This window comes from Lupinus angustifolius, chromosome LG04, assembly GCF_001865875.1.
Source record: "Lupinus angustifolius cultivar Tanjil chromosome LG04, LupAngTanjil_v1.0, whole genome shotgun sequence".
In the NCBI taxonomy this organism is placed as follows: domain Eukaryota; kingdom Viridiplantae; phylum Streptophyta; class Magnoliopsida; order Fabales; family Fabaceae; genus Lupinus; species Lupinus angustifolius.
The window spans coordinates 10,363,887-10,375,208 of NC_032012.1; the positions used below are offsets into that span (position 1 = coordinate 10,363,887).

The following is an 11,322-nucleotide window of genomic DNA, read 5'->3' on the forward strand; positions in this document are numbered from 1 at the left end:
TAAATAAAAGAATTCAAAATAAGTTAAACAACTTATAAATAGATAATAGGATATTTTTATAGTTCAAATATGTTAATACAAATAAAAAAAGAAACACTATGGCCAAACGAAATTAGGTGCAGAGCAAGAATCTCATTAAATACAAATTAAAACATATCTAAGGGAACATGTAATAAAATAATCATATAATAGTAGCTATTAACTTTACTTTAAAAAATTATGATATCTTTTCCAAATAGAGACTTGAACCAATGCATATATTGCATAACCCTTATCTTGGACCAATAATTATAGGTCAATGTTTTTTCTTGGTCAAGGATGTGTGTCATTATTCATGTCTCACTTAGTGTATCAAGCCAATCACAATGCTTTATTCATTTAAAAAGGTTGTGTGTCCTTATTTTGTGATGTTCGATTAATTCGGGACAGAGAAACAGGAAAATTATCGAACAAATGATCCTTATTCAAATGTGAATGTTTAGCAAATCAAAACTTACCAATATAGAAAATTTATAATCATTGGATGGTGCTTGGATTGGACTTTGCAAATAGTGGTCTCTCTCTTTTTTTAATGGAAAATCAAATTTATAATAATATCTTTCAAAAAAAAAATCCTTGCAGCTACAATTTCAAATTTTATTTCTACATTCAAGTGCTATCAAACACTCATTGATTAACTTATTTTCTGTTAAAAGTAACTTTTCATTAAAAATATTCAATAGAAAAACATTATCTAACAATAGAAAAACATGATTGGGTTGTTAGTACAATTTTTTTTGTTTCCGACAGTTATCCTCGCACTGAAGGCAATCTTGTCCGAGCCGGGAACATCCACAGGTATGTGGGGCTAACCCCCCAACGAACATTTTTTTCATTCACAGGACTTGAACTCAGGTTTTTGCTTAAAGGGAATCAAGCATGTACCACTTAAACCAACGCTCGTTGGTAGTTGTTAGTACAATTTGAATGAATATAAAACTATAAATGAGACAACTATGTTTGGTGCATGGTTGTGTCCTTTGGTGCACATGCATGCACAATTTTATTATAACTTACTATATAAAAAAAAACTTTTGTTGTTCTTGTTCCATTATGTTATTTCTATGTGTCATTTATTTTTAATTAGTGGTTGATAAAAAAATTTAATTTAATTATATCAATTATTTAAATTAATGTATCAAAAAAAGTCCAGTAGATCTATATTTATTGTGTAAGTTTTTTTAACATTGTTGATACATTATCCACTACTTCTATATTAATTTTAGTTAAAAATCAGTTGTCACTAGAACATAAACTATAGAAGATATATAATACTACCTTTATTAAAAAAATTAATTGAATCCTCATTTACATATCGGTTAATAATTAAGTTGATGGAGACTTATTTGAATTTATACAGTGGGGATCTACCTATTCTAAGAGTAAGTTTTTTAAATTTATTTATAATCTTAGTCATCAATTTTATGGATATCTAATAGTCTAAATCTACTCACTAATTCAAACCATTGAATTTCTCTATAATTGATAGCTAGGATAGGTAAATTTAAAAATCTCCTCCATTCATAAAGTATATGAACTTATTTAAGTTTCTTTAGTCATAAAGTTCCATCATCCACAAATACATGAGTGGAATCACTTAAAAAATCTAACGAAAACATAACAAGCCTTGATAGGGATGATTCAATTATATAGTTTTTATAAAATTTGAGACTAGATTAATTAAGAAATAAATAAATACCCATTTCAGTACTTAAATTTTGAAAAACCTAAAATGGTCCTTATAAATTTTAAATGTGGGTCAAATTAAGTATTCTTAGCATATATTGGAACAATTGGTAAAGACTAATTTGACCCACATTTTAAATATTTGGAGCCCATTATGAGATTTAAATTTTTGAGAGACCAAACTGACAAGATCGAAAAACACGATAACTGAAGTAAGTATTTACTTTTAAGAAAAAAGTGATATAAAAATCTATTTGAATTTCCCAAAAAACTTGGGGTCAACAAGAAGTAATTAAACCAAAAAGATATGTAATTACATAATAGCAATTAAATTCCGAAAATGCAGTTGTACATATATTACATTAATTTCACCTTTTTAGGTATAAAAAAATTAATCTCAACACTCTAAATGTGAATCTGTAACTATATTTTTTAGGTATCCTTACACTGAAGATAATCTTATCTGAGCTGGAAACATTCACAGGTACGTGAGGCTAACCCTCCCAACATGCATTTTTTCCATCCATAAGATTCGAATCCAAAACCTTGTTTAAGGAAAATCAAACATATACTACTTGAAGCAACGTTTGTATATGCATCTATATATGTTTACTTATAAAGTATGCAACCTCCATATCCACCCAACAAAAAAAGCTTCATGGAAACTTCCATGCATTAAAAGCTTGTTTTATTTGTTGTTATTTTGTGACTTGTGAATAAATACTTATTAATGCATCCAGCTTTGGGTTATCTATTGTTTTAAACTGTGTCTCAAATCATATCTTGTACTAATGATATTGAAGCAAAAACAAAAAAATTAATGAATATTTAGTTTTTTTAATTAATATTACATATTTTTATTGGTTCAGAACATGAATTGAAACACCATTCGAAAAAATTATAAGTACTTGTTGTTTCATTTTTTCTTATCATTGTTTGGTTGAAAGTTGGCATTGATTTTTGCCATACTTTAGTTCGTCATGCATGTCTACCTAATTATTCAAGTTAATTACTACCCATCATGAATATGAAACAAAAAGCATTAATTCAAAGAAACATTTTTTTATAAGCATGTATAGTACATATAATTAAATGTACTCAACTTTAACTACATGTACTTGGACAAAACTAATATAAGCTTAGTATGAGCATGTATAGTATAATGAATATCGATAAGAATCACATCATTAATCTATATCAATTAGATAAAGTTTTACGTTGATTATTAACTATAACATTCACTTTTTATTCAGACTCATAACCAGCATGAAACAAATATAGATTGATTTAAGTGGGAGAGACAAAGATCCTTTGAAACTTTGTAAAAATAAATAATGAAATGAATAAAATCTAAAGACGGTGTGGTTTGAAGTTTGAATAAAGAGCGTAAAATATATGCACTGATAATGTAAAATTTATATAAAGTCAGTGTATCATCTATCATTCATTTGTAATACTTTTATTTAAAAGTTAATGATGACTAAAAATCAATGGTGAATGATGGAGTGACAGTGTAAAAAACATTTACATTGTCGGTGTATATATTTTTGTTTGTTGAATAAAACATAAAGAATGTAATGATGAGTGGTTGGATGAGGACACATATACCTACTATACTCATTATCACAAGTCAACCCTACAACGCATGAGAAAATGACATTGCATCCTAAAACGGGAAAATTGAAAATATATGGTAGGCTCTATAAGGCCAATCCTTCATTAATTTAATTAGAGTGTAAAATCTATACACTGACAATGTAAAGATTTATACACATATATTTCATTATCCATTGTTTATTTGGATTATCTTTTCCAAAAAGTCAACAATAATAATAATACAATGACAGTGTAAACTGTCAGTGCATATCTATTTTTCTCATTTAATTATATACCATTGAGATGGAATTGGTGACTACATAACAGGGAAATGTTCAAGATGAGTTCAGATAGACTAAGTTGTGTTTTAATATATGTCTGGTGGGTTCAATGTTATAAAACTCGAGTGGTACGTCAAATTAGAAGATGTCACATATTAGATTTAATTTGTTTAAACAGTTAAACTATTCGGTCTGACCAGGTAATTTCATACATAATTAATAATCATGTATAATTATATTAAAGTAATATATTTTTGTCTTTTTTGGACTGAAGTAAAACAAATGATGAGAGCAGTGTTCCTTTTTATTTTTAAATGAAGCGTCCGGTTTATTTCCTGGGTTAATTTGGTTTAATCGGTTTAACACGACCAGACCAGAATTTTCATGGTTCAAAGCCGTCCAACCCTCATTCGACTAAAACTGTAAATCATGACCATTTTCAAGTCCGATCAGCGTTCAGACAAATTGGACCATCTAGTACGGTTCAGTTCTCATAACCCTGAGCGGGTTATCACAAAATAATGAAGCTTTGTTAAGAAAAGAAGGGTAACCATCATTCATCATAGCTTGCAATCTAAGCTTTGACACTATCATTTTCACAACATTTACAATATTATGATCACTTATCTGTAATGCTTGAGATAACTCATGAGTAATTCCCTTAATGCTTTTCATCAAATGCAACATGAAAATAAATTCAAAATAATGTACATTTTCAAAGCATGTGTTTCACCCTTTTGCTTTGAATATATTACTTGGTATCTTCTTTAATAATTTCAAGCATGTGCCCCTAGTATGTATATTTATTACATGTGGTGATGTTTTATCACATAAATATAAGGTGCATAATATTATATATGACACAAAATTGGAGATTAAAATGTCAATAAGATAATAAAATCAATTTTTATAGATATGAGAATGTTGTGGTAACTCCTAATTAGTATATATGGATGAGATTCTTGGGAGTCCCAACAAGTAGTATAGATTAAATAGAGGTTATTTTATAATAATAAGTAATATTGAGAAAAATTTATATAATAGAGATATATATTATATTTAATTATGTCTAAGGTTAGGTTTAAATGTTGACCTGAACGACATTTGAGGTCGGGTGAGCTTCGAGTCTACAATCAGACACGAGTTTAAAAAAGTGATTCAACCAATATTTAGGACCGAATAAAAGACAAGTCTTACTCAACCCAACCTGACCCATGCTCACCCCTAATATTTGCCAAGAAAAACCATAAACAAAAATATAATTTTCTTTTAAATAATATTTATCAATAAACTTAAATTATGATAGAGTATTATAATATCGTTGATCTATAATGACCATTCCTAATAAGACTAAACCTTAATTATGGAAGATTAAAAAACAAACAACTTTTTTGTGTGAAAAATCCAAAATAAAGAATAATCTTTAAAAAAATTAAAAATTGGCGAAATTGAATATTGATGCTAAAATTTATCTCAAAAATAAACAATTTCACCATTATTTGATATTTTTGAAGCCCAAACTACAAAAAAAAAAAAAACCATATACCAAATATATAGTCAATCATAATTAAATATGAATATCGGGTAATATATAAAAACATAAAACTTATACGTTGTCGATTCATAATTGGAAAATATATTAGTTGGGCTAGGCCTTTGAAATTGTTTTTTGTTTAAGCTTATAATATCTCTAGAAGTAGAAGAAAGTGTGATCGAAGAAGTGCGATCCATCATAGTGAATTTGTTTGTATTAGATTATTTTGAAGTTGGATCTGTGAAAAATGGTTACCAAAACAGAGGAATCTCAATTGAACAACCTTGAAAACCAGGTTGATAATGGTGGCGGCGGCGCGTGGGAATATCTTACCCTTCTCAGAAAACTCAAGCTTCGTCGTTCTGATAAAGTCCTCAAACATGGTCTCTCCATTTTGAACAACCCCAAAATCAGATCCACTCTCGGTGCAGATGGTAGTTTTAAAATTCAGATCAAATTATTGTTTTTCTTTCTTCTGAGAATCTGAATTATATTTAATTATTCTGTAATTTGGAATTTCAGAATAATAACCGTAGGATAATCGATAATTTGTTGAGTATATTCAAGTGTAAAGTGTCGTGTTAGATGCGAGTGATAGGGATGATTATAAGATTTTATAATTGGAAAAGTGTCGAAAGACTCGTAGAAGTATTGAATTTGATTCAAGATGTGATATCTTACTAATAAGTGAGTTTTTACTCTCCATTGCCCAAACAACGGGACTCCCTGGTGGTTGGAGACTCTTGTCGGGTATGAATTATTTTATGATTAAAAATATGTTTGAATTTGATGCGGTTCAAATGCGGTTGGGTGCAGTTGGGCTGCAACCCGATGTGGCTGCGTCATTGGGATTTAGTGTTACACTGCTATTTCTATGTGATACGATTGCGGTTGCGCTGGTCACCGTAACTGCAATATTGCTGACGTGGTTCAATATTGAATCACTTGGTTCAAGCATTGGTGTCCCACTTTACTCTCCCATGGCCCGGTAACAATGGGACTTCTCGGCTTATGGGTCCAACAAATCTAAAAGTGCAAAAGTGAAGCTTAAAAATGTTTGTTTCTCTTTGCAGAATGGACTTTGTATGAGCAGGTTGCTGTTGCAGCTATGGATTGCCAATGTCTTGATGTTGCCAAGGTACTATTCACCTCTTCGTCTTTTTTTGTTTAAACCTAGTGACTCTAAGATACTCCAAGAAAGTGTTTTAACAAAAAGGTGATTCTTTTATAAGCCGGAAAATATAGTTTCTCTTAAAAGTTGAATTTCATTCTCTACTTTTTAGCAAAAGCCCAACCAAATAAGCATGTAAACATTAGAAGCTAAGTTTTTGCATATAAGAAATTATTTACCTGTTGAAAACCTAATCGAGGAGGCCTTATAGTTTCTTTCATATATCATAATGCATATGACAAATTGTAAAATCTTACCACCCTTTTGTTGAGATATATTTTCTGGCATGTAATATCTTTGTAATAATGCTGTGCTCATCAGGAATCTTATGTACATTGATTCTAGTTTTCCTTGTTACTGATTTGAAATGTTTGAAGCCTGTTTCCTAATTTGATTTTACCCCTACTTTCTTGTCACTTCTGTTATGGAGATGCTGATGATGCACGTGTTAGATTGTAGCTCATAAGTTCTACCAGGAATTTAAACTTGCTTGATATGCCTATTGTTTTTAATGTGGCCTAATCTTTGATTGCATTGGCTAATGTGGCTATGCCATTATTCTTTTACAATGTATTGTATCGTTCTCGTTAAAAGTTTGAGGCAAGAAGCTTGGTTATGTTTGTTTTTCAAATTTCTAAATCATGAAGGCAGTCTGATGCTGAATTTTTATGCCGTCTCCTTCATATATATGATGAGAAACCTTCTGGTTTTGGAGTTTCTGTCTTGAAGTTGACAATAATGAATTTCTTTATCAGGACTGCACAAAGGCTCTTCAGAAGCGATTCCCAGAGAGTAAAAGAGTTGGTAAGTTGACTGTCTGTACATGTGCCTCCATCTGGCCATAAAGGGAAAAAAATTATGTTGAACCACCTGAACACAGATTGTGCTCACTGATTACTTGTACCGTTCTGCTTGGTTTTAAATCCGATCTTTGTGTCGGTAGCATTACTGTGGCTAGACATATGATGCATTTTTTTTGGATAGACGACATATAATGCATTTTGGTTGCCCAATAATGTATCTATGCTTTCTTTTCTATCATCATAGTTTGCTGGCAGTCTACCAAACAATTTATGTCATTGCAGTGATTGATCTGACAGTATATCTTGTCTTGGCCCCTTGCATTTACTTATAGATCTATATGAATGATAATTTTTCCAAACACAGACTGTGTAATGTTTACTTGTCTTAAAACTTGAGTAATTGGCCTGCCCTGATTATTGATGCCCAATTCTGGTTTTGTTCAAAATCTTAGATTTGTGGGCGGTTAACTTGGATAACTTACATTCCGTTATTTCAAGAGGGATGCAATGTGATTACATTCATACTCATTTACCCAAATAAGTTTGTCAATCCATGTGCATGTCCTTGTTCCCTCTACAAACAAATTGATCTGTTGCTGCTCATTCATTGTGAAAAAATTGCAGGCAGGCTAGAGGCAATGTTGCTTGAAGCAAAAGGGTCCTGGGAATTGGCAGAAAAGGCTTATACGAGCCTTTTGGAGGATAGTCCTCTTGATCAAGTAAACTCGCTTAACTTGTTATGGAGAAAGTCTTATGATAGTTCTTTCAGTTTTACCCTTAAACTGTCTGTGTTGTTCTTCAGGTCATCCATAAGAGGAGGGTAGCCATGGCCAAGGCACAAGGCAACATTTCTGGGGCTATCGAATGGCTTAATAAATATCTGGAAATGTGAGGCAGCTGTTTAAGTTTTATTTCTCTTCTGAATTGATGGTGCGAAGGGAATTTTTGTTTCTGGTTTATGTCTCAAATCTGAATTATTTTCTCAATTTAAACAGATTCATGGCAGATCATGATGCATGGAGAGAACTGGCCGAAATATATGTCTCCCTTCAAATGTAATATTTTTATTCTATTGCTTCTCTTCCTCTTTGAAAAAAGTTATAATTGGGATTTATTTACGTTGGCAATTATTTAGAAGCAACTTTGTTTTTTGGCTAATAGTATCTGTCTCTCTGTTAGGTACAAACAAGCAGCATTTTGCTACGAGGAGTTGATATTATCTCAACCAACGGTTCCTCTCTATCACTTAGCCTATGCTGATGTTAGTAACTTCTTTACGAACTGTAATTAATTATTTTAATCAAATCAAATTCTTTTCCCTTTCCTGTTTCTTTGCTCTAGTAATAGCATGACACAGAACATTTCAAGTTGGCAGTCTTGTTTGGGCGTACCAGACTGCCCAATCTAGGTATGGGACTTGAGTCCCACATAACAATTATGACATTCGGGTGTGGGGTTTATATGGCCTTGGGTTTTCCAACCACAACAGCTAGCTTTTGTAGTGTGGTTCTACCAAGGTTTGTATCAGTCACCAGTGGTTACCTCTGAACTGGTTTTCACACCATTCATTCTTGCTTGTTGCTGCTGTCCATTCCGCGTTTGTCGTTCATTGTTGTGGTGTCATCCATCAATCGTGTCTGTCTGTGCTGTCCGTGGTCGCCTGCACTGTTCATAATCTTTTACTGTTAATCATGCTCATCTCCATCATTTGAGCTCCTCAGCATCTAGCAGCTGCTTGTCTATGTTGTGCATTTGGTAGAGCTTGTTTCCTCTCGTATGCAGCAGTGGTCCTGTGTGAACAAGAAATGTTAAGCATTGCAAGTTTTCTATTTGTTTTTCGTCGGCTTGTGCCTCCTTCAATCACCAATAGAAGGATACATGTCTAGATGTTTCGTTTTTTTGTTGTTCAGTTATCCAGAAGAGTGAATTGGGTTCCTCTCTCTCATGTGCATGATGTGCATGTGCAGTTGTGAACAGACACACGTACACACACAAATATTTGAACTCAATTTCTTGGTATGCTGTTCAGTTCGGTTTAATCATTGCATGCTAGGGATGTATTATATGGTGGTAACTGAGAAAAATCTTACTTTCATTGCACTAGAACATTATCTTGACTCGTGTTATTGCCAGGTGCTTTATACGCTTGGTGGGTTAGAAAATCTCCAGACGGCCAAGAAATACTATGCATCCACTATTGACTTGACTGGAGGCAAGAATACCAGAGCACTCTTTGGTGTATGTTTGGTGAGCTCTCTCTCCCTCTTTTGTCCCCATTTGAGTGTTTATTTTGTGTGGCCCTATGCAAGTTCATGTGTGCTTGAACTTAATGAAAAACAATACTATCTCCCCCCAAACTTACACCTAATTATTACCATTGATCAAAAGACTTTTACTTTGGAAACAACAACAATGAGTGGATGGTTAATGATCAATGTTTAAAAAGGGGTGTGAAAAAAGAGTATGACAATATCATCACTAGTATGTAATATAGTTGGTGTAATTAGGAAGATGGTTGCACCTAATTTTTATTGGTTACAATGAAAGTCATCATTGATGTCTGCTTTCGGAGATTTCGGATTTTCCTTCATAAATTGTTGATTTTCTCTTTAGGAACTTGGAATTTCCGGGTTCATATTTTCGAAACTATTTTATTTCCATGCCTGAAAATTGAGTATTGTTCCTATTCTCCAGTGCACCTCTGCTATTGCACAACTTGTGAAAGGGAAGAACAAGGAAGACAAAGAAGGGTCACAAGTACAATCTCTAGCAGCAAAAGTGTTGGAGAAAGAGTACAAACAGAAAGCTCCTGACAAACTTCCTCAACTTACAACTGCCTTAAAGAGTTTAACATTAGCATCATGATTATGCACCATTCCTTGAAGATTCTTGTTATTTTAGCACACTTTTTGACTTTTTCTTATATTGTTGCCACCTTGAATTATAACATATTTAGAACTCCCATGTTGTTTTATTAAATGTTAAAATGAAAATTCATGAGTTTTCTGTTGCCCCCATTAATGGATATTTATTTTAAGACAAGTAAAGTTTCAGATGATCATGTGGATCCAAAATATTATGCCATGGAACTTTCTTTAAGTTTTTCTAGACATTCTTTTACTTTTTTATGGTTGTAAAATTTGAGTTAAAAACTTATTCTTTTTCATTTTATCTCAGTGTGCCTTTTAGATTATACCAAGTTTGCATCATGAAGTTCTGTCTTGCTAGAAGATATAAAATCATTTATTTCGGACCCATAAACACACCACACAGTTTTAACATTAGAACATGAGTGAAGAAACTACAATGAAGATATAGACCAAAAGAATCAAAAGAGCTTACACCACCATTATTAGTTAACATACCATTAATTAGAAGAGTGGATATCCATTTTAGTTTTTATAAATTTTCGCTCATGTGCCATTTTGATCACCGGAAAGGTAAAAATTCAAACTAGTGCTCAAAGGTCACGAATGCAAGTTAAAATAGTCTCGTCATACAACCTCCTTATTACCAACTTCTTCATATATATAGCTTCTCAATCAAGGGCATAACTAAAGAGTAGCTTTTGTTGGACATTGTGTTTCCATGTTCTTGTCTTATCAAACAACATTAAGAAAGAACAAGTTCTCATCAATAGTGTATCATTTTCTTTCTAACATATTTAAAAGGTAAAATAAATTAAGCAAATGACAGTAAGTTCTCATCAATAGTGTTATAATTGATGTGATTTAATTGTCCTATTTTGGTTGATTTTGTTGGAATTGGATATGTCCCTATATGACAAATGACTATATGGAAGATGAGCAATATGTTGTTGATAAAAGCCTAAAGAATGTCGGCTTAATGCATGAAGCTCCCATCTAATATGATTTAGGTAGGGAAATAACTAATCGAGCAAATTTTCTCTCTTACTACCTTCCTCTTCAATAATAGCTCTGAATTTTGATTACACTTTTGGCTAATAACATTTGTTGTATACCTTTCTAATGGGCATTACCAGTAGACTTTGCATATTGGATAATATGACTTCTCAATGCAACAAGTTAAAATGTATGACAATCTGAACTGAAAATAATAGTACTTACTACAACAACAACCGATACTTTATTCCACTAGATAAAGAATACATTGTAAATGGGGATGTAGCTCAAATGGTAGAGCGCTCGCTTTGCATGCGAGAGGCACGGGGTTCGATCCCCCGCATCTCCA

General features: G+C 32.2%; 1 protein-coding gene and 1 non-coding gene across 2 annotated transcripts; both read left to right on the forward strand.

Annotated features, from left to right (window-relative positions):
• On the forward strand, window positions 5,335-10,179 carry LOC109345770 (ER membrane protein complex subunit 2-like). Its single transcript, XM_019584960.1, has 9 exons — window positions 5,335-5,570; window positions 6,210-6,274; window positions 7,063-7,111; window positions 7,735-7,829; window positions 7,913-7,998; window positions 8,106-8,165; window positions 8,290-8,371; window positions 9,244-9,357; window positions 9,805-10,179. Exons 1-9 carry the CDS (start codon window positions 5,384-5,386, stop codon window positions 9,973-9,975), a joined length of 909 nt encoding a protein of 302 aa, XP_019440505.1. The 5' UTR covers window positions 5,335-5,383; the 3' UTR covers window positions 9,976-10,179.
• TRNAA-UGC lies at window positions 11,250-11,322 on the forward strand. The gene has a single exon. It is a non-coding gene; the product is annotated as a tRNA-Ala (tRNA).